Source organism: Brachycentrus maculatus, unplaced genomic scaffold, assembly GCF_059751285.1.
Source record: "Brachycentrus maculatus isolate JH-2025_06_01 unplaced genomic scaffold, ASM5975128v1 h1tg000659l, whole genome shotgun sequence".
NCBI lineage: Eukaryota > Metazoa > Arthropoda > Insecta > Trichoptera > Brachycentridae > Brachycentrus > Brachycentrus maculatus.
The window spans coordinates 456511-482500 of NW_028281394.1; the positions used below are offsets into that span (position 1 = coordinate 456511).

The 25990-nt window shown below is 28.9% G+C and overlaps 1 protein-coding gene across 1 annotated transcript in view; it reads right to left on the minus strand.

Moving 5' to 3' along the window:
- Positions 1-21813: 21813 nt before the first annotated feature.
- Positions 21814-25990, minus strand: part of LOC148300758 (diuretic hormone receptor-like) — a gene marked incomplete at its 5' end in the record, with an annotated part of 77799 nt that continues 73622 nt past the window's right edge. Inside the window, one exon of the mRNA XM_088274346.1 lies at positions 21814-22671. Coding sequence (XP_088130472.1) covers positions 22633-22671 — 39 coding nt within the window. The remainder of the gene's footprint in view (positions 22672-25990) is intronic.

The window sequence follows — 25990 nt, forward strand, 5'->3', positions numbered from 1 at the left end:
AATTGCGCAGCGTAGAATTAGAATGAAACTAAAGTTTAAATTTCATTATTTGAGCTCTGGAATAACCGATAAATTAAACTTCTTATTCAATTTAATAATTCACGTCTGTATATTTTATAACTTTGGCTATTTCGGTTGGGAGATTTACGTATTTACGCGAGAAACACCCAACTTTGTACATACCGTTTGAATACAGGTACACGTGCATCTACTCACGTATTACGTGATATTTTGCAATGAAGCGGAAATTGGAGATATCAGACGTCAGTTGCAGTTGTATGTTGTATTAAATAAGAGAATTATTAACGGAAAATTTCCAGAATTTTTAAACATAACGTTATAATAAAGTTTTTATTAAAAATAACACACTTATATAATAAAAATATATTTTATGTATAAAAACATAGCACGCTAATATATAATAAAAAAAAAACGAATCAAACAATTGTTTTTTTTAACTACTCGAGTATTATTCCGTATCGACTAGTTTTAGAAGCTATAGATGCTTCCATGTTCGGGTTTAAATATAAACTGATGTAACTTATAGATGAAAGAATCTTTAACTTCCGAAACTAGTCGTAATAATATAATATTCAAGTGGTAAAAAAAACAAGTATTTTATTTATAATTTAATAATGACTTACCATAAAGCAAATGCCGAATAATATATTTTGTCCGCCTCCGTAGTGTAATGGTCAGCACACTCGGCTACCGTTCTGGAGGTCCCGGGTTCGATTCCCAGGGGGGGGTCAAATAAATATAAGTGATTTTTTCACTGTAATATTTATTCAATATTACCCTGGACTGGTACCTGAAGCGGAGGGCTGATCACCTTTCCTTCATGTGTAAACGATCAAGATAACACTGCGTTTATATGAAGCAGTGCCCTATGCACCATTGGGGTGCGGATAAGGGTTTTATTATTATTATTATTATTATTTTTTTTGAAATAATAATAATTAAAATAAAAAAAAGATATACAGATAATAAAAAAGAAAGCGTCAAAGAAATATATTACAACACATTCTTGTACATATTTTCTTTAAATGTATTTCATTTAAAATATTTGTTTTTTATTAAAAATACTTGTATAAATTTTTAAAGCACGTCATACTTCAATGTTAGCTATGTGACTTATGGGTTTGTAGTCAAAAGTAGTCTTATATGTACGTGTGTTTCATTTTCATTTGTTTTTGGTGGCAACTAGTCTTATATATTAGGCGATGGAAATACGCAATTCACTAACACTGATTGTCGTGATAAGCTTTAAATGAATGAATTCAAAAACCGAATCGAAAAATGACTTTTTTTAATGAAGTCGGTATTGGATTCGATTGACTTAACCATTTTTAGCAAAAAACTGTGCGGTGTTTTGCCTTGAATTTTCACTCATGAATTACATTAAACAATAGTTACTTTAAACATAAAGGATGAATCCACTAACAAGTAGGTATAATCTTTAAAAAAATAAAGTCACGCACTAAGTAGGACCATGAAAAGTGGTGTTGCATAAGCCGTATCTAGATTTCATAGTCACTTGAACGTGAGGCAATTAAAAAACAGTGAAAACTGTAGGGTCATTTCAACTTTAAAAAAAAATCGACTTGATTACTGTATTCATATGAAAATTTCAAAGGTTTTTTTTACATGTAAATTGTATTAAGTTCAAATGCATAACTATTTAATTTATTAGTTTACAAGTATTTATTTTATTTAAACAAAGTTTAAAACTAAAATTTCAAATACCCAGGATTTATAAAAGTCGCCAGAGGAACGTATTTGGATAAGGATTTTATGTATCAATATATTTTCCAAACAGAAGAAATCGTTTGAATAGAACGGAACGGATAAGAAAGAATGTTCTGGAAAATTTTCAAACGTCTCTTAGACTCGATCCATAATATCGAAAACATCATAACCCAATTGGTTTTCTTCTAAGAGGATTTTCACTCCGAAACATTATGTGTGATTTATAGTTGTTTGTTCACGAATTATATGAATTATATTTTTTATTTTTGTGTAGAATATTTTAAATATATTTTTACATGGTAAATACCACTTTTTTTTAAATATCATGTTTTGATACAGTAAGCATGTTTTTCAAATACTATATGATGTGGAATCCATCGAAACACGTATCACAATGGATTTTATGAAATCATTTCCAATGCTCAAAATAATATTTAAAACCAATTTTAATATCTAAATTTGTGAAATGAAACATTGTTATGACGTTCTACTGAATATTTAAATTTTCAAAATGATATTTCAATCCATTTTTTATATTTTTACTTGTTAATTAAAACACTGTTATTGCAGGTATGTGATATTGAAGACTTCTTTTTTCTAAACAATATATTAAACCGATTTTCAAATCTCAATTTCTTTTATAAAATATTACTTTTAATGAATCGTAAAATTTTCAAAAATATGTTCCTTACATGTTTTTTTTATTTAAATTCGTTAATAAGAACACTTGTATTTAATGTATGTGATATTTATGGCTTACTTTTCCGAAAAATATTTTCTACCAATTTTTAAATAATATCTCAATTAGTTAATTAAAACAATTTTTTATTTATTGTAACCGCAGACAGTTGGTAGAATTGCATATTGAATTGTTGGGTAATATATCCAAAATAAAACACGATTTTTTGGATTGAATTCTACATTTATTTTTGTATATATTAATACGTGACGCGTTTCGTCTTCTTAGGACTTAGGAATGTCCTAAGAAGACGAAACGCTTCACGTATTAACATATACATAAATAAATGCAGAATTTAATCCAAAAAACCGTGTTTTATTTTGAATATATTACGCAACAATTAAAACATTGTTATTTATTTGTACGTGATATTGAATCTCTCCTTTTTAATGAACATGAATATTTATATAAAACAAACCACATCTGCCGTGCAAGCTTATAATTCATTTCACTAGAACGGGTGAAATAATATGAAATAAAGTTCTTTACACAATTTGTTTCTAACTCTCGTAAAAGCTTTGTAGACAATGTAAAAGTTTATATCGAAATCTTCCCTCCGTGACCAAACCTAATCTTAAAAATAATGGTTATTTTTTGTATGGTCGGCTGAGAATTATTTTAAGGATGGTATCTATATACAAGTTTTATCACATCGTTCACTCCTTTCAACAACGTCATATATAAAAAATCGTCAATTTTCAGTTCTTCATGTTTTCGGAGTACCCAGAAAGCGGCATATTTTTATCTTAATATTTCCCCGCTATAGGGCAGAAAGTGTGGATTTTGCATTTTCAAGAAAAGGTATTGTTTAATATATTTTTAAATATACTAAATATTTTTCAAATGGAAAAAAAACCTTCGGGTTTTACCTAAAAAGATCTGTTGTACAGTAAAAAGTTCAAAAAGTAGCTTGATATTTATTTTTAATACATCATTATATTCTTAAACTTTAAAAACGATCTCCTTAATTTTTTATTTTTTTTTGATATTTGACATTGTTGAAAGAAGTGAGCAACATATTCAAATTGCCTATAATTAATTTTTAAAACGAGTGCAATAAAAGATTCTGATTGATTGATGGATTAGTTCCATAAAACATAACTGATCATAATACTTTTGAAGCTCTACCAAACGCATTCCAGGATCTGATTGAGAAGCATCTAGGTTTTCTGACAGACCTCTCTTGCAAAGCTTATTTGTTTTATGAACTAAGTTGGAAAATAATAAGAAAGTGTGAAACAAAAAAAACTGTTTCCCGATTTTATTGTAAATTTATATTTAATAGCTTTCGATGTCTCTGTCACTACCATTTTAAATAAATAAAAGTTTGCAATATAACCACTACGTTCCTAGAAGTGCTCCAGTGTAAGCCGTCAAAGAAAAGCCCGACAAGACATACAAGGTGGCTTGATGGGTCTCTGCAAAAAAAATATGTTCTTAATATGTATAAATTGTGATTTAAATAAATGTATATAAATAAAAAAATAAATAAATTAGTAGTTAGTTATTTTAGTTAGTCAGCTAGATCCGATTTCAACCCGACGTTGGCCGGTGCACAGACGCCTCCACAACCCCTACTAGCACAGCAGACAGACACAGATCATTCCTAAGGAATTTGCAGAAAATATTCATTCATCGAATTTTCCATTCAAGCATTATTCATCTGATTTTATTACGGACGCCATTCTCTAGTTGCATTTTTTTCTTGACATAATCCGAACAAACGATGGAAAAAAATCATACTTAATCACAACCTAGCATAAAATCCTGATCACAACATAGAATGACAACAACACAATGTAGCACAATGTATTGTGATGAATTGTTTTATTGTATTTCTATGTTAATGAACATAGAAAACACTCTGATGATGTAGCATCTTTCAAACAACCATTTAGAAATCACAAGTACAACGTCCGTTCTATTAGTCCCACCTTTTCAGATCTCTTATTAGATAGAGAAAATAACAGCAGTGTTAATGGTACTCGAGGTTGCAAATTATAACATATTTGTATAAGCATTTGTTATGTGTATGAAAGAAGATGGAAGCTTGAGCGCAACATGTTTAAATGGATTTAGCTATATATACTTTAATTATTTATTTTTTTAGAAAAATGTTAATTATATTAGTATATAACCAATCAACGAGATTTTTTTATGTCAACCACTTTCGTCAAGACAATCACTACTACAGCATGCAAACAATACCACCCTTCACTACCATAGCACCATAAAACAAGTAAAAATGACTAACCACAAAGTAAATGTTTTGAATATTGAAAGCATTAACTTTGTGGATCATATTGATATATTATTTCGAGAAATAAAAATACTTTGTGTTCTGATCCACTCACATTTTTATTAACCAACTAGTTTCGGCAACAACCTGTTGCCCTCTTCAGGGTTTCATTTATTTCATTTATTTAGTAATAAATGAAACCCTGAAGAGGGCAACAGAACATAACAGAACACAACAGGACAACATAAAAATGTGAGTGGATCAGAACACAAAGTATTTTTATTTCACAGAGTAAATGCTTTAAATATGAATAATATTGAGAATAATATAAACTTTAAACTTCTCAACTAATCAGTAATACTTTCAAATCTATTGAATCAAAACCCGAATATGAAAGGGATCTAATAGAGTTGCATATAAACAAGTTTTAAAATTTATACAATATGGATGTTCACAATGACGTGGTTATTTTTAGACGACCCTCCCTTAAGGGAGCATGATACAAATTGGCTGAGAAGCCAATTAAAAACTTGGTGTACCAAATTTTTGGCTTATTTGGTAAACCTTCCCTGAAGAATTTCTCTCCCAATAAGTTTATTAATTGATTAAGAGCTTTTGGATACATTGGAGCGATATGAAAGTGTGTAACTACCGATGGCATCCGCTCCCTTGGACCTCTTTGTTCCAGCACTAACTTCATCAATTCGTTAATAAACCGTTATGCGGAAAACATGACGCCTAATAGGTCTGCTTTATTTATTACAAGTTGGTAAATTCATTACAGAAGGAGGTACCTACGTCAAAAATAAATAAAAAAAACTTTGAAGAATGTCTGAACTAGTTACTCAGCTTTCTGAAAAAAAAAACGTAATTTCTGAACGTCAACTGAATGTCAAAAGTAATGCAAGTGTAATACGCGATAGATAAAAAATATTATGCATAATGGATATAAAAATATATGGATGGATTATTGGAATAATATGTTGTTATTAAAAAATATTTTACGTAGTAAATACCGCCATTTCTTATTATTTAATATGATATTTTGATGTGTTCCGCACCATTTTTTAACACTTTATTCACCGAAAATGATGCTTAATGCATCAAAACACGTGTTGCATTAGACTTTTAATAAAAAGTGGTATTTTCCTAGTAAAACTTATATAAAAATGAAACTATTGCCACAAAGTGAATGCCAAATCAATAGTGAAAAATATTTTAAATAAAAAAAAAAAAAATCCGCATATCTAAAATAATTGATTGTTAAAGGATTGATTAAAAAGAGAGTTAAAAAATGTACTTAAAATCATTAAAAAAACGCATCTGTATCTTTATACGTAGTAGTGTTCTAAATACTAACAAAAGTTCTTTTACGAACATCTACATACGTGTGGCCTACTTTCAAATCCGCCAGATCCATGTAAGTCGATTTTACAAAAAATGCATAATTCTGCGGGTAACATTTATGTTTAAAAGATTTTCCCATTTGTTAAGAAAATTATTCAGTATTTAAAAAAAAACACAAGACACAAACCGATAATGACGTCATCTTAATTTTCGACCTATCCCCGCTCTCTGATTGGCCGATATGGGTCAGAAGGCAAGTTCCATGAATATAACGGAATTTTAAATACAACGCTGTTTTTAAATATTTTTTAACAGGGTTTTCAAGTATATAATAATTATTTTAAACAATAAAACTCACAATTGGCATGCCGATAGAGTATGTATTTGAAAATCTAACGAAATTGGATCTGGCGGATTTTGAAAGGAGGCGACACATATATTTATGTAATAGTTGTTAGTTTCTCCTGTAGGATTAGGTTTCAGTGGGATAATAGCTATTGTATAGTGGGTCAACCACAATTGATGAAAAAGCTAAAATCTAATTGAAGCTTACGTCATTACAGTGCAGTGGATGAAGGTATAAAGGTTTTATTGTCTAATTATCTGTTTACGGCGTAAAGACTTTTATCGGGGCATGTCGTATAAACCGATCGTAATATATCTAATAAAGGTTCGCATTATTAAACTTATTACACGAGATGAAATCGTTAATCTCTTAACGCCTTTTTAAGCGAGTAATTAATTTGAGAAAATAGGGTCTGCCGTAAGAATATTAAGTTCTCCGATTAAAACTATTTTTAGATACGCACACACACGCACACACACGCACACCACACACACCACACACACCACACACACACACACACAATTACTTTTATTCAAAAACAGCTTACACATTTATTTTATTTTTATTTTTCTTTATATTTATTTTGTAATCTTTTATTTTATTTAATACGAACTGTTATTTACACTTCATTTCGTCATTCAAACCCTTATTTGCACCAGCTGGTGCATAGGGCACTGCATCATTTAAACACAGTGTTATCTTGATTATTAACACATGGTAATCAGCCCTCCGCTTCAGATACCAGTCCAGGGAAACATTGAATAAATATTTCAGAAAAATCACTTTTATTTATTTTACTCCCCCCCGGGATTCGAATCCGAAACCTCCAGTACGGTAGCCGAGCATGCTGACCATTGCATTTCGGAGGAAGACATATTTTATTTAATTGACATCTTTCATATTTAAATCTTTTAACAGTACACAATACATTTCGTTAAAATTTAAACTTTTGTCATTATCCAAACATCTCATCGTAAATTTTCATACCCCTTTATATTATCAATTATTAAAAAATAAATCTTCAAATATAAGCAGTGTGTGAGTTTTGTACTGACATTTTTTGGTGAAATTGTATTTTTTATAATAAAATAACAAGTAGGTACATAGTTTTTTCCACATATGTTTCATTTGACCAGTGACAGGGTTGCGTCGTTACCGACATCATCAGACTGAACATTACCTTTCAGATTGATGGTTAGATATAGTTTTACTTGTGAACACGGTTCGTTACAAACTATCTAACCTAAAACTTTTACTATTTGGCCCACTCCTTTCAACAACGTCATATATCAAAAATCGACAATTTTCAGTTGTGCATGTTTTTGGAATGCCCAGAAAATACACTATATCCCAACAAAAGCGGCATATTTTAAATTTAATATTTATCCGCTACGGGGCAGAAAGTGTTGTTTTTGCATTTTGAGGAAAAGGTATTGTTAAACATACTAAATATTTTTTAAATAGAGAAAAAACCTGAAGGTTTTACCTAAAAAGATCTGTTCCACAGTAAAAAGTTCAATAAGGTGCTTGATATTTATTTTTAATACATTTCATAATATTCTTAAACTTTAAAAACTATCTCCTGAAAAATCAAGTTTTTTTTATTTATGACGTTGTTGAAAGGAGTGAGCGAAATATAGATTTTGGATATTTATTTTATTCGGCCAGTACCCGAAGAAACCTAGTCACTGGTCAAATAAAATAAAAGTAGGAAAAACTTAACAGTTGTAATTTTATTAATATATATAAGCAAGATAATTAATGTTAAAGTAGGAGATTAAAAATTAATATTAATTTCCTCGACAAATTTATTTACTAAATCCGATTTTTCGCCCGAGTCAAAAGTCTATAATTATATTTCTTTGAAGTGTATATAAAAGGGAATTTCGCCTTGTTATTTGTATATATTTTATTAATGGCGGTAAATTTTGAAAATTTGTTTGCCAGGGCATCTATTCGTACTTCCCCTTATTTGTCAAGTCTCCTAATAAATTATTATTTCACCAAAGTAAGTTTCCGTGTTCAATCATTAAGAAACATCCGTCACTTGGGATGTTTTCAACTGTAACGGCCAAAACTTCCATCACATTATTCAAATAGTCCAAAGCATGTTTGGAAAATCTGTTGGCAGACCCCAATCAACAAATTTCGTGTCTGAATTTTTAATGATTATTAAATTTACTTCCAGCATTGATGCCATAAATTGAAATGATTTCTAGAACATTTTGAGTGTGCTCAAATATTATTTAACAAATCTGGATTATCTCCATTAGGTGTTTTTTTTGATTTTTTACATTATTTTTTGACATCATCACACCATAGGTGGCTATTTTTTCATTCCACCATAGATGGTTAGAACGGAACGGATAAGAAAGAATGTTCTGGAAAATTTTCAAACGTCTCTTAGACTCGATCAATTATATTGAAAACATCATAACCCAATTGGTTTTCTTATAAGAGGATTTTTACTCCGAAACATTATGTGAGATTTACAGTTGTTTGTTCATGAATTATATAAATTATATTTTTATTTTTGTGTAGAATATTTTAAATATATTTTTACATGGTAAATACCACTTTTTTTAAATATTATGTTTTGATACAGTAAGCATGTTTTTCAAATACTATATGATGTGGAATCCATCGAAACACGTATCACAATGGATTTTATGAAATCATTTCCAATGCTCAAAATAATATTTAAAACCAAATTTAATATCTAAATTTGTGAAATGAAACATTGTTATGACGTTCTACTGAATATTTTAAAATGATATTTCAATCCATTTTTTTTATATTTAAACTTGTAAATTAAAACACTGTTATTGCAGGTATGTGATATTGAAGACTTCTCTTTTGTAAATAATTGGGATGTAACTTAGGATGTTTTCAACTGTAACGGCCAAAATTTTCCATCACATTATTCAAATAGTCCAAAGCATGTTTGGAAAATCTGTTGGCAGACCCCAATCAACAAATTTCGTGTCTGAATTTTTAATGATAATGAAATTTACTTCCAGCATTGATGCCATAAATTGAAATGATTTCTAGAACATTTTGAGTGTGCTCAAATATTTGTTAACAAATCTGGATTACCTCCATTAGGAGTTATTTTTTATTTTTTACATTATTTTTTGACATCATCACACCATAGGTGGCTATTTTTTCATTCCACCATAGATGGTTAGAACGGAACGGATAAGAAAGAATGCTCTGGAAAATTTTCAAACATCTCTTAGACTCGATCAATTATATTGAAAACATCATAACCCAATTGGTTTTCTTCTAAGAGGATTTTTACTCCGAAACATTTGTGAGATTTACAGTTGTTTGTTCATGAATTATATGAATTATATTTTTATTTTTGTGTAGAAAATTTTAAATATATTTTTACACGGTAAATACCACTTTTTTAATATCATGTTTTGATACAGTAAGCATGTTTTTCAAATACTATATGATGTGGAATCCATCAAAACACGTATCACAATGGATTTTATGAAATCCATTGTGATACATTGTGATAAGAAGTTTCAAAATTTTTAGAAGTCATGAGTAGAATTGGTGAATGTTGCTCGTGTGTAAAGTGATCGATTTAACCAGCTTATGACGGTCGTCAGCCCTGTAAATGCCCAGACTTCCATATTCTTCTTCATCTTTGATGAAAGTCTACGTATTAATTGAACAGGCTAAGTACCTATACATATAATGATTAAAGAAAACACTTCGTTTTTTACCACTTGAGTTTTATTATAGACTACATGTTTCAGAAGTTAAACTTCCATCATTCAGGTCTGTATAATAACTATTATTAATAGTTATTATACAGACCTGAATGATGGAAGTTTAACTTCTGAAACATGTAGTCTATAATAAAACTCAAGTGGTAAAAAACGAAGTGTTTTCTTTAATCATTGTAACATGTCTTACCACAAAGTTAATGCCGAAACAATAAATAAAGTACCCATATATTGTGTGCTTGAGACGGTATTTTTATATAAATTAGACAAATATTATTATTATTTTTATTAATGCCTACTTAATTAATATTATTATAACAAAGTGTTGTGGTTAGTGAATTACATCCAGGATTGTACCAAACTGATTAGGTAATTGACATTTGATACATCAATCTGATGTGAAGTGGTATTGATTATAATTCGGTACATAGTTAAACCCCTAAGCGGCAAATAATAGGTTTGGGGATGAACAATTAAATACATAACGCGAGTTTGTGTAATATATCACATTGTTTTAAGGCGTCATTCGTGAAACAGAATACGAGCTAAACAGTACGAAATTAATTACCGAAATCCGAGGAGGACGAAATGACATTAACAATTAATTATTTAAACTGAAATTTATGTTTCAATTATGTGGAAATTTGAATATTTGATTACCTTGGATGGTGTCCTGGATTTAATTCAAGGCCAGCGAATCTCCAGAGATCTGGGCTCTTATAATTAAGACTCCATATTCTTTTCATGAGAGAATTTGTTCACGTGCTGAGTGGAAAGATTACGTTGGCACTATTTCTTGTGAGTGTCGTATGTTGTGCTACAATTCTACATAAGACTCCTCTCAGATTATTTACTGATTTGGCGTTTAATTTTTAGAAATCCATTTTAATTTATGAATTAATTGTTTGATCTAACAAATATTTTTTGAGTCAACTAAGCTGTATTTTATTTTATAAAGTACTTTTTAAATCAAACACAGATTTTTGAGTCTACTAAATTGCATTTTATTAAAAACACATAAAAATTAATATTATGACAATTGTTTATGTAAATTGTATTTTATTGTTAAAAAAACACATTAAAAATTTATATTGTGTTAATTGTTTCACCTAGTTATGGCATTTTCAAAAGAAAGCTTGAAAATGCCATAACTAGGCGTATTCTGTATCCTGGCGTATTCGTATTCTGTCCATTATTGAACGTTCGTTTTACTGGACCCACCGCATAAGACAAGCCAGATGTTTGAATTATTATTGTAACTAACTAACTAACCATCACGCCGCTTCCCCGCAGGGGTAGGCTGAGAGAATCGAGCGCTACACCGCCCTGTCTTTGCAAACATTATTTGCCTCTTCTACATTCATGCATCGCCTCATACATATCCGACGTAATAATCATTACGACTCCTGACCCGGCCGCTTTCAAGTATTTGACATACCTGATGAGCCAAGTTTTCCTCGGTCTTCCTCTGCTTCTTTTTCCAACTTCCTTTGCCTCATAAATTTGTTTAACCTTTCTTTCCTCACTTATACGTTCCACATGTACAAACCATGTCAACACACCTTTCTTAATTTTATCGATAATGCTTATCTCAGCCTTGCATTATTTCCTTATTTCATCATTCGAACATCTATCAAACATCGTTTCGCCACACATTCGTCTGAGGTATCGCATTTCGACTGCCTTCAGTCTTCTTTCGTCATAGTTATAACACGTGCAGTGATTATAAATGGGGGAAAATAATGGTTAATGGTGAGGTCAAGTGTTAAAGTCGAGTCAAGTGAAAAAGTTTGAGAATCCCTGATTAGAGCATTAATGTGTTACGTTCCAGCATAGCATTTAATCCTACATCTGGTCGTTCGAAGCTACAGAATCGATAGTGGGCTTATATCAAATTCTAAATCTCTTTGAAGTTAGTCACTTTGTTACGTTCGTATGAGATTTTATTGGCCATTAGCAAGTTCAATCTATTAAGAGTCGTATAATGGGTACACAAAGTCGTAACGTTTGCAAATGTGTTTTAAACGTTTACTAAGGAAACAATTCGCTCACTCCTTTCGAGAACGTCATTAATCAAAAATCGTCAATTTTCAGTTGCACATGTTTTCGGAATGCCCAGAAAATGTACTATATCCCAGCAAAAGAGGCATATTTTTAATTCAATATTTACCCACTACAGGGCAGAAAATGTTCATTTTGCATTTTGAAGAAAGGGTATTGTTTAATTATTTTTTAAAATATACTAAATATTTTTCAAATGGAGAAAAAACCTTCAGGTTTTACCTAAAAACATCTGTTGCACAGTAAAAAGTTAAATAAGTGGCTTGATATATATTTTAAAAATATTGTGTTATATTTTTAAACTTTAAAAACGTTCTCCTGAAAAATCAAGTTTTTTTATTTATGACGTTCTTGAAAGGAGTGAGCGAATCGTAAAATATTCTTCTTCTTTTTCAAGCCCTTATCTGCACCCCAACGGTGCATGGGGTACTGCATCATATAAAAGAAGTATTTATTATCTTGATCGTTCACACATGAAGGAAAGGTGATCAACCGTCATAATATAATAATATAAAATAAATATAAGAGTGAAAAAATACCACTAATATTTGTTTAACCCTTTTGTAATTAATGTCTTTCTACTATTTACTAAGTAAAACATCAATTAAAAATGGATAGACTTTACCACATTTACTACCACAAGTAAATACCACTATTTACTAAGTAAAACATTTATAGTGGTATGTACTAAGTAAAACATTAAATAAAAATGGATACATTTTACCACAAAGCTTTCTGACTTTGCTTTGTCACTTTGCAAAGTGACTGCCGAATCAATTAATGAAATTTATTTAACCCCCCTGGAAATCAAACCCGGGACCTCCAGAACGGTAGTTGAGCGTAATGACCATTACACTACGCAGGCGGACAAACAAAATGTTATAATCTTGATTTAATATAGTTGATTGTAAATAAATGTTTGATCAAAGGTGCTGTATCATAAGGATGTTGTTTTTATGTAATGTGCTGCATTGTGTTGTTGTCTTTCTACGTCGTGGTTAGAACTTTGTGCTTGGTTGTGAGTTGGGGTTTGTTTTTTTTCGCTTGTTAGAATTGTGATAGGTTTATGTTAAGAAAAGAAAATCGTAAAATTGTAAAAGAGATCCGTAATAGAATGTCCATGAACAATGGTCAAGTGCAAAATGGTATGACTGAACATTTTAGTTGGTACCGTTCCGTGTTTGTCTGCTGTGCTGGTCGGGGTTGTGAAGGCGTCTTGTGTATCATTCGATTTCGAGTTGGAATCGGATCTAGCTGGTTAAGTGAACTAATTACTGCTTATCTCTTTCATTGCTTGAACTGGGGCACTTCAAGAAACTTGGTGGTGGTTTTACAAACTTATATTTATTTAGATTGGCAGATACAGAGACATTCAAAGCTATTAAATCTAAATTTACAGTGAAATTAGGAAACCATTTTGTTTTACATTTTGTAACCATTTTTACAACTTAGTTTTTAAAATAAAATTTCTTTGCTAGAGAGGTTTATCAGGATGTCTAGATGCTTTTGTATCAGATCCTGGAATGCAGTAAGGAGAGCTTTTAGTGTACAATTTCCAGTTGTAGTTAATGGAACTAATCCATCAAACATATTTTTTTATGGCACTCTTTTAAAATATAAATAAGGGGCAATTTTAAAATATGATAAAACTCGCAGATAGACACCGTTATAAAAATGAATTGATTGTGGTTGGGAGCGCTTTCCATGATTATAAATAATTCATATAAATAAGTCATTATAAATAATTCAGATTTTTTAAATATTAATTTTATGCTCATGTTAACTAAGAGTATACAATTCCAGATTTTTCATGAAAAGTCTGATATTTTGAATATTATTCTTCCCAAAGACATTTTGTTAAGTTATTTCGATTACATTGATTTTTCCAATTTATATTTGTGCTTTTCGCATAACTGTTTATTGCCAACCCTGATGCTAAGTGTAAGTGCGTAGGTTCCCAAACTGTGTAAAAAATTAAATTGAATTAAAATCACATACCTAATGACATCATCACCAACTTTCAATCATTGATTTGTTTAAAATCATGCCTTTAACGAGATAGCATATATTTGTTTTTGTCTGTAATTTTCACTCGTGAATTACATGAAATTATAATAAACTTAATGATCATATTAATAAGTTCATTAGAAAGTAAAATAGAATATATTTTAGGTTATAAAAAAAAAACTTTGTTTACCAAAATTTTGAGAACTCAAAGTTTTTTTTTAATAAACCACATTATTTATGGGATGACCCAATATTTTGGAAAAACATTTTATTTTTTGATTGATTTTCGCAGATACTTTGTGACATATTTCATAAACTTTAAAAAATGAAACTTTGTTTTTAACCACTTTTTTATCGGTACGTTTTTTCTCCAACCGGCTTCGACAAGAACCTTATCATCAAGGTACATGAGTACATGTTTAACCCTGATGATGACAAGGTTCTTGTCGAAATCGGTTGGAGAAAAAAATGTACCAATAAAAAAGTGATTAAAAACAAAGTTATTTTATTTTATGAAAAAACATATTATTAATAAATGTTTCATCAGAACTAACTAACTAACTAACTATGACGCTGCTTCCCTGCAGGGGTGGGCAGAGATAATAGAACGCCACACCACTCTGTCCTTGCAAACATTCTTCGCCTCTTCCACGTTCGTGCATCTCCTCATACATACCCACCGATTGCTTCGATTTCTAACCTGACCACTTTCAAGAATTTGGCATACTTGATCTTGCCAAGTTGTTCTCAGTCTTACTCTGCTCCTTTTTCCAATTACCTCATTAATTTGTTTTACCGTTCTTTCCTCACTCATTCGTTCTACATGTCCAACCCATCTCAACACACCTTTCTTAATTTTATCGATTATGCTTGTCTCAGATTTGCATTCCTTCCTTATTTCACTATTCGATCATCTATCATACATCGTTTTGTCGCTCATTCTCCTGAGAGATCGCATTTCGATTACATTCAGTCTTCTTCCATCAGATTTTTATGTATTTCTAAACACAGAATTCCATTAATGCCGAATCAATAAATAATAATAGATTGAATTTTGACTGCATTCAGTCTACTTTCATCAGATTTTTATGTATTTCAAAAATACGAAATTCCATTAATGCTGAATCAATAAATAATATATAAAATTGACTGATAAATAAATGTCAAGCTTTAGACGGATGACATTAAAGCGCGGACCAATAGTGGGTCCCCGAAGTTTGTATGTCAAGTGTGGGAGGGGAGGCCAACCCCGTGGGATTAGACTAATGGTTAGATAACTAAATTAAACTAATTTGTCCGTTAGACCCAGCTGAGAATTGGGTCCGGACGTAACGTGTGTGAATTCAGTGAACTGGGCGCAGGTCAAAGCGTAGTTTAACGTTACATTTGTCACTGCTATCAATCTGAGTACCATCAAATGTAGAGCGCTGCCTTCCAGTAATAAATTTAAGTTAATATGAAAATTGTAACAAATGCTTATTTTCGTATTTAAATCAAACACTGATTTGAGTCTAATATATTAAATTATTTTATATTTGAAGCACTAACTTTGTGATTTTCCATAAAATGTAACTTTGTTTTAAAATCACTAAATTTTGGTTTGTTAATTTTTTGGTTATGTGTCCAAATAAAACAATATTATTGAATCCAATAATTTTTTATAATTTATGTTTGAAGCACTTACTTTGTGATTTTCCATTTAATAATTAAAATGTAACATTGTTTTAAAATCACTTTAAATATTTACAGTGATTTTAAAACAAAGTTACATTTCCATTATAATTTTTTTTTCTAGAATGTTTTTTGCAGATACTTTGTGGCCCATTTTATGAACTTTAATAAATTAAACAACTTCGTTTTAAGCAGTATTTTATTATAAGTACACTTTAACCTACCGGTTTCGACCAGAATCTTGTCATCATCAGGGTTTATTAAATTTTAAAACACTAAGAACATTATTATACTCATAATTAATTACATTCCCTTACCAAATACTAAATCCTAAATGTTATATAATTTAGTTTTTGGTTAGGGGAATGTTAAAAATTATGAGTATTTTAATGTTTTTAATGTTTTAGAATTAAATAAACCCTGATGATGACAAAGTTCTTGTTGAAACCGGTAGGTTAAAGTTTACTTATAATAAAAAAGTGGTTAAAACAGTCATTTAATTTTATAAAGTTCATAAAATGAGCCACAAAGTATCTGCGAAAAAAGGAAAGCTTCTTTAAATGTTTAAATCAAAGACTGATTTTAGTCTATTATTTTTTTAAATTTTATTTAAAAAAAAAATAAAAACAAAAATTCTGCAAAATCTTATTTGCCTTGGTGGAGGATTTTCAAACTAATGATATTAATTTGAAAATGCACCAACAAGGCAAAACAATTGTTACAGATTTTTTATTGATGTTTTATAAAAAAAATAGCACAAATCAGTGTTTAATTTAAATATTTAAAGAAGCATTGATGACAATTTAATAACAATGATTTTATTTTGTAAAAATAAACTTTATATTTTAGTAAACTCAAATCAGTGTTCGATTAAAAAAAATTAAGCATAAATATAGATTTCTACAAAATTAACGCTAAGTCAATACAGAAATGCTTATAACCTTTTGATTGATATATTGATGTATACATTGATTGTAGACATCATCATATCAGATAACTCAAGCCAGCTAGAAGAAGATAATCGAAATAAAAGTCATATTTATTACATAGATTTTTATTTTGTTCATGATAAATAAATTTTGGATTATTTATTCAGTTAATACAACACAACATCGTAGATATATACAGTAAATATAAACAAATAACAGTAAATATCGTCGTTAAAATCTTAATGTGCAATACAGTGACCTTAAACTCACATTGTAACATGAAAAGTTCAAAACTTCTCTACCACATCAATATTTTTATAAAAAAAAAAGATTTTTGCAGGGCAAATAATTTATTTATGATCACCGAGAATCCATTTATAATTTTAATTAACACAATTCATTGCATGACATTCTACTATAGAAAATTAAAAAAAGTTAAATGAGGGTATCTACCAGCTTACATTGGTGTTAATTTGACGTAAATAAAAGCTCGAATAAATTATTTTTCGTAAATTCTCCTAGTGAAATAGAACTTTTATGTTTAAGCATGCTTGTAATAAATTAGTTATAATTTTGATTTAGTGTTCTGTTCGCCTCCGTAGTGTAATGGTCAGCACGCTTGGCTACCGTTCTGGAGGTCCCGGGTTCGATTCCCAGGGGGGGTCAAATAAATATAAGTGATTTTTACACTGTAATATTTATTCAATATTACCTTGGACCTGGTACCTGAGGCGGAGGGCTGATCACCTTTCCTTCATGTGTAAACGATTGAGATAACACTGCGTTTATATGAAGCAGTGCCCTATGCACCATTGGGGTGCAGATAAGGGTTTTATTATTTTATTATTTGATTTAGTGTGTAGGGTTGTCATTAAAGTGAAAAAAATATCAATATAAAAGTCACAATATCGATTACTCGATGGTATTTATAAGAAACTCAAAAATGTAGTTTTGAGATAGTATTCAATATGTTTTTGAAATAATAAAATTTTTCAGTTATAAATGAGTAGAATGTAAATTAGTTATTTTTTGAAATTGCGCAGGTTTATTTGCAACATTCAAAATTTTAAATCTGTGTTATGATTTTTAGTAAATATTTATTCGAAAATATTTTTATCAACCCGTAAAAAAAAGTATGAAATTATCCTCTTTACTTTGTGTAATGTGACAGGTGAAATAGAAGTTAGTAAAACCTCATAGTCTTTGATATTACATAGATATTTTTCGCTAGATTTTAAGAATCCAATAAAGATTAATTTTCTGGAACTTTACACATTCAACAATAGTTTCATTGCATTTATATTCTGAAATAAAATGTAACGTCAGTGACCATAGATGTCCCTTATGCTTATTATTCATGTACAATGAGAGTGTATTATTTTTAAATATAATTCATGGAAAAATCCTATATATTTTTTACACATAATATTGGGTTACCTTGATAAATATTCCTTTATTTAAGATAGTAAAAACTCTAAAATTTACTTCTTAATATTATAAGATAAGTTAGATATTCACTTTGATAAATTCATTCCATGATTTTTTTTATAAACATCAAATGTATTTCAAAGATTTGAAACATCAAATAAGTAAATATATAAATAATTTTCAATATTTACAATTCTATGCTTACATTTAAAAATTAGCATAATACAATTTTATTTTACATTTTTAACCAATATACTAACAAGCTAGGAAAATTTCATTTATGTTGTATAAAGACTTGGTTCTAAATAAACAATTAAATATTTCCTACAAATTTTTTTTAACATAGTTTACGAACTGTGAAAATTGTCTAAGTTTTATTCATGAGTTCATTTATGAGTTGAATTATTCGTATACTCCATTATATATTCACATACATAAATATTTTTTCGATCTACATATCAATATATCTTGATTTATACACACTTACCCACACACACACACACATACACACCCACAAATATATATATAAATATATAAATATATATATATATATATATATATATATATATATATATATATATATATATATATATATATATATATATATATATATATATATATATATATATATATATATATATATATATATATATATATATATATATATATATATATATATATATATATATTTCGGAGTCGTACAAGAGAAAGTGACCAACTAACAAAACTTAGCCATTTAAGTCACTTTTGCTTGGCAAGAAAATAAACAATAAAGTCAATATATTACGATTTCAAGTTCAAAATCTCTTTTTCAGAGCAATTTTAAGCTAGTAAGATATCAAATAGTCAACCATCACGTTTTTGTAAAAAAAATTCACTTGGTCACTTTCTCTTGTATGAATACGATATGTATGTATGTGCTGATTAATATTAACAAAGATTTTACTAAAATTATCAACCAATAAAAAATATGTAATCTTCTAAGAATAGGAGTATTTATTATACACGTATTTATTAAGCTCGATATATATGTAACACGAATTACAAAAAAAATAAACATACACACAGGACTGTTTTTTTTCACAAAAAATAAATATTCAAACCCATTTTATTTACAAATTTACAATTTTAGCACCAAAACAATTTTAGTATATAAAGAATAAAGTAAAAGGTTCAAAAATCATTTTTATTCATACATCTTTCAGACAATTATTTCTTAATTAAATGATTAAATCTATGTTAAAAAGTTTTTAAGACTGTTTAAAAATAGAAAATTTCTTTAATTTACAAATAAAATAAATCGTTCATTTCGAGATCATAAAGTTTTATACAAAAATAAAGTGTAGGATTTAAGGTTTAACAATTGAAGAAGTTGCTTTTGGAATCCACTTTAGTTACATCAATCAAAATAGTTCGACGCACCCGCGGTTGGTCGCTATGTATAAAATAGTGTTGTTATTTGTGCGTTTTGCTCATGATATATATATATATATATATATATATATATATATATATATATATATATATATATATATATATATATATATATATATATATATATATATATATATATATATATATATAATGAAACCCTTATCCGCACCCCAATGATGCATAGGGCACTGCGTCATATAAACGCAGATATATATATATATATATATATATATATATTTGAAGAATCTTTTAATAAATTTACGAAATGATCCGGAAAAAAAAAACAAGAAATTGCATTAAAATGTTTTAATTTCACTTATAGATGTGGCCTATAAAGTTAATTTGTAAAAAATACGCAAATTATATAAATTCGCATAATGTGGTGGTCAATCATGGGTACAATTGTGAATTTTAAGTAATGAATAAAGTTTTAACTTTATCATAAACAAAATTCTTACATTATGACTGACTCGGGGTTAATATTTAAAAATATAAAGCATGTTTTTTAAAAAAAATGTTTATTCGATCATACTCTAACGATATGCATTTTAAATTAATTTTTCATTTCATATATTTTTATTTGAAATGATCATATCACACAGATATTTATTTTATAAATTACATTTATGTACACATACGTAAATTGATTGAAAAAAACTACAGGCCATCATACATTTCACTTTTTACGTTTCGAGTTCAAATTCAAAGTTTATATATCAAATATTAAAATCAAACACTGATAGAGTCTACTTTATTATCTTTTATTACTTAAAACAAGAAAAAATAAAATTAGTGACAATTGTTGTAACTCCTTGTTGTGGCATTTTCAAACATTAAGACGAAACAATTGTCACCATTGTTTTGTGTTTTTAATAATAAAATATAATTAAGCTGACTCTAAAAACCAGTGCTTGATGTTTAAAATGGATTTCTGCAAATTAAACGTGACATCTATAAATAAAAACAGTAGGTTTCGTGAAGGAATATCTCAGAACCGGAGAGAGATAATATTGCATCTTAATTTTCGAATATTTACATTATACTGGAGAATGCTAGTTTCTCTTAATTCATATAAAGAATTTTATTTTATTTTTACATATGTTGGAAAAAATAATAGTTTTTAATAATAAATATGGCTATTATATATTAGTACATTAATTAGTGCATAATTCTTTACAGAAAAAAAGTAATATATCATCGTGTGTGATATATATTTTTAGTACAAGTGACTTATATTTACATAATTTATTTCTAGAATCAAAATTCTAATATTATTTTTTCTTTATACAATATTTACAATTCATTGATTCAAACCTAAATTAAATATACTATTTATTTATATGTGAAACATAAGGAACTATTTGTTAAATTTACTATCCATTAATGATCCGTTTTCAGTATATAAACATTAATTTAAAAAGTAATGTATTTAGTTATAAAATCACTTAATATTTTTATAACGAGTATAATTTTGACTGGTTTTAAAAATATAACTTCTTCTTCAAGACTCATTAATACAAAACACTAACGAAAAATTCAAACATTTTGAGGGTTAGAATACTAGGGTAGAAATTTCACAATTCTATTTTAAATGTATTTTTTTAATAATTCAATTACAGTTGAATAAATCACACAAGGCGGTCAATTATTGTAAAAAAAATAAGTTTTTAGTTATTACAAAACAAAAATATACAAAACCACTGGTTCGAATATTAAAAGTATTTTATTCTTCAATTCTTTTTTCAAGGGTCTTTCAGGCATATTTAATAAACCATTATATACATTTACATATTCATTCCTGAAGATGACAAGGTTTTCGCTTAAATCGGATAGAGAAAAATCGCAAAAGGGGTTAAAAACGAAATTCTAGCCTTATTTTATGAAGTATTATTTTTTTACTTGGCTGCCTAGTATAGATATACAAAGTGCTCGAGTCGTTGAAATAATTATTTGGTTAGGGCCCAGCATTCGTTGATTCACATTCATTCCATCGGAGACCACCGGAGAGGTCACATGTCTGCTCGATTTTTTTAATGAATGTATATTGGATATTTTTTTAGAATAAACATACTCGTGTAGAGAAAAAAAAATAATTCTACTTCTTAGGTACCTTTCTATGACTATTTTCTTTTTAAAACCATATAATTATTTCGAAGAAAAACTTATTTCTTTTCAATGCAAAAACGGAGTTTATGAAAAAAATAATTTACGTAAAATGTTTCCTGGATTAAGAGAAAATTAAGTTGCGACTTAGCGAATGCTGGTCCTTGACAATTATTATTCGATTCAAATTAATTATTTTTTGCCTTCTTAATATCGTAAACACTTTTGCTAATATCTTGCAATTCTGGGAGTGTATTAAAAACTACTTTATTCTTATTTATCGAAGTATTGTATTCTACAGTTATGCAGTTGAGTTCACTGTTTGGATCTATCAGGCTGCAGTTAGATACAGATTTTTGTTGAGTTCGACTACTAGAAGGCGATCTTATATTATTAGTGCTGTTTGAAAGGATTCTCAAATCTTTTAAAGAGTCCTTTGAAAGTGATTGAATATCGGCTGTTAAGAGGTTTAGTGTGGATTTAGTGTCCTTTGATACAGTTTCAGCTGTTTTAGAGTTTTTAGGAGTTACTGTTTGTTTTTTATTGAGTTTTGACGTTAGGTCAGTTTGTGGGTCATTCTCGTGTTCATAGGCCATCGACGTTGGAGACAAGTCATACTCAATAGATGGGCCAGAGTAATTCGTGTTGAAGTGCGTCGTTGCGATGTGTTTTGAAGTTTTCTTGTTGTTCTCGGCAAGTCTCGCCTGCAGGATGTTGTGTTGGTTTGTGGTCGTAGGGGAGGGCGGTCCGTCCGAAGAGTTGCTGTCTTCTCTGAGGACCGACAATGGGGTTGGGTGCGAGAGGGATGGGCGATGAGCCCCACCCTCCCGCCACTCTCCTCAGACGAGGGTGTTCTCTATCGTGTTTGAGCTGTAGGGCTAAAAAAACAAATGAATTAGAAACAAAAACACATACACACACAGAGTAATTACAAGTGTAAAATTGGTCTATATTTCAACTTTGAGAATAATACACAATGTTTTAAGAACGATACTCTTCAAGTTATGATCATCACGCGTAGAAAATATTTTATTTTTGTTGATGCAATATGGGAGTTCAATATTGGACAGAATGATGAACGTTACAAAAATGTATAAAATGAAAAATTAAGTTAAACTAATGGCAGGTCATATGCTCTTAGATGCTCAGACTTCCATACTTTTTAATATTAAAAAGAGAGAGGTTTAATCTCAAGTCTCAGTTTGAGAAACCTTTAATACAGATGTAAAATTTACCCTACCCGTATTGTAAATCATCTTTTAAAAATAAGTTTTTTTTTAAATCAAACATATCCTATAAATGAATATAATTGATTTAAAAATGAAATGGGATTTGAATAATTTCATTAATTGATTCGGCAGTCACTTTGTAGGATATTCTTTTTATTTTTAATTTAAAGTTTTACTTGGTTATTACCAATATATCTTAATATCTGTTTTGATATGTGCTTCGATGCATTCCGCATCATTTTTAAACACCGTGATTGTGTTTTGCAAGAAAAACATTAATTAAAAAAAAAAATAATATTGAAAGCACTAACTTTGTGGATTATAATGATTTATTATTTAGAGAAATAAAAAGATTTTGTTTTTTTTTATCCACTCACATTTTTATTAACAACCAACTAGTTTCGGCAACAACCTGTTGCCCTTTTCAGGGTTTATTTTATTCTTATATAAAAATGAATTTCATTTAAATGAATGAAGTGCCAAATAAAAAGCCAAATCATTAATAAAAAATAGGTTTTCACATACGTGAATCATTTTACTAACTCTAGTTGTTTTTCTAAATAACTCATTGTTTTAATCAAAATGAAATCTTTTGTTGTCTCTTCAAATAGATTAAAACGCCATAAGACACCAATTATGGTCTTACCTTCAGAAAATATCGATGAGATTAATTTGCCTTTGATTTCACGTATGCTGAATCAGGTGTTTTGATTGTGTTTGGAAATCTGATATATAATTATCTTTTGAACCCATATTACTACAATTAATTTCCCAAGTTATCAAACTAAGCTAATTACCTCACTGAAGCCGTAAACGTTTTACGCTCAAATCGTCCCTAACGCCTTTTCTTGTCTTTTCATTCGGAAATATTTCAATTAGGTTGGAATATTCCTATTATGACGGCGGGGAAAGTATTTATCAGACACCATTAATCATTTTTAGGTATAACGCTTCATCACCGTGTTTACAAATCAAAATTATCGGAGGGAAAAATTTATTTCGCATATCTTATTACAATGAAGATTAATTTTCAAAGATTGAACTTGGGCTGATGAAAATGATTTTTAATTGAAAAATCCGAAAATAATGGGATAATTTAAAAGGAGAAAATAAAGATAAAATACTATCGTTTATGTAGGTATAGATTACAGGTTAGACTAATGTATGCATTTACTCATAAGTAAATTCGATTTTTTATAGATCGGCTAAGTGCTGTTCGGGAGCCACATGCAGCTCTTTGACCTTTAACGTGCGGCTTTAGCACAAATATCCGCGGGAAGGCTCTTCGACTCTACGTATTCGTACCAACAATCTTTTTTAAACATGAACATTAGTAAAAGCAAATTAAAAAATCGTCTTTTTGATGAGAACCTGGAAAAGTGTTTTGGGAACAGGAAGTAACAGGATTCATTAATCATAAATAACGACATGCAATCTTGATATGATCAAATTTTCAAAGGCGGTGCAAGGACCATATACTAAATAAATAGTATTCTTATTGATAACTTACTTTTAAAAGATTTTTTAGTGTGAAATCTAGTTTTCTTGAATGTACTCATAATTTAATACGTATAAGGTCTAAAATATGATTAAGATGTACTAGAATTGCAAACAGATTTGGCTGAAAGTTTTTTTTTTAATTTTGAAATGTGCATTTTTGGTTCATTGGCTAGTGAAAATTTGACGACCATTGAGTTATCTAATTCAGATTTGTCATTTTTCTTTTAATTCTGCTGCGTTACTAACTTAAATCCATAGCTTGTCAAACACAAATCTATGCAAAATGAGTTTGACTCCTTTGACTGTAAGGATTTTACTAATATTGTTATTTTTCAATAACCTGATTAGGTTCAGGATCAGTGCTGCAGAACAGCGTTTATTATTTAATATAATTTTGTACTTAAGTTATACATATTTATATATAAACATATATTTATTATTATTTTTTTATTGGACACTGTCTATCCTCACTAGGTATTTGGAGATACCTGTTCTAAGGTAGGCAGGGTATGCTTATTCTTTTTATAATACAGCTTTATATATATTTTAATGATAATATAAAAGTGGTAAGACTGAAATAATATGAAATAATAATTATAAAAAGATTGGTATTTGTTATATTTTCTCGGTTTATTTTCTGATAAGCTTAATTTTTTTATGTCAAATTGACGATTGTATAAAGAGCTAGAAATACTTAAAATACAAATAAATTTAAACACCGATTGGTTTCTAATGATTGTATCTTAAAACCGAATAAAAAAAGCTTTATTTTAAAATGTAAAGTAGTGGAGTATGTGACAGAAATTAAATTTTTTTAAATAGTCTCGGCATCGTTTATAACCGATTTTCATTGAACCTTACAAATTTATTTAATTAATTTTTTCGGCAACAAAATAAAATATTATTTACAATTTAAATCCTACAAACAACAAATGTAATTATGTACTAATTGACACATGGACTGGCATGTTTTAGACAAAACTTTAAATTTCTCTTAGCTGGTTGTTATTGCTGATTTTAGTCTCACACATCCAGGAATTCAACAGCCTGTGGAGTGATGCTCCTTGTTTCTGTGTAGAATAATTAATTTTTATAATTTGGGTTATCCAGAGATGTTCTGTTTTGGACGGGTACAATTGTATTTTCCTATTCTCTTAACTAGAGATTTTTATAAAACATCTTATTTATTTTCTTGTGTTCATGACCAATTTTTTCAGCTACAGAATGATAGCTCCATTGAAAAAAATCAGGGTCGATTGTTCGGTTGGTTTGTTTTTTTATTAAAATTATTTTAAATTTTCAGCTTTTTTCAGCATTTTCATGATAAAATTCTCATCGACTGGAAAGAGTGGCGCAGGGAGAATTTACACTCCTTTATTTTCATATTTTTATAAACTTTCAGGACCACATTTCATCAGATCATACATTTTATCAGTTTTAATTCAATTGTCAATTTTACATGAATGGA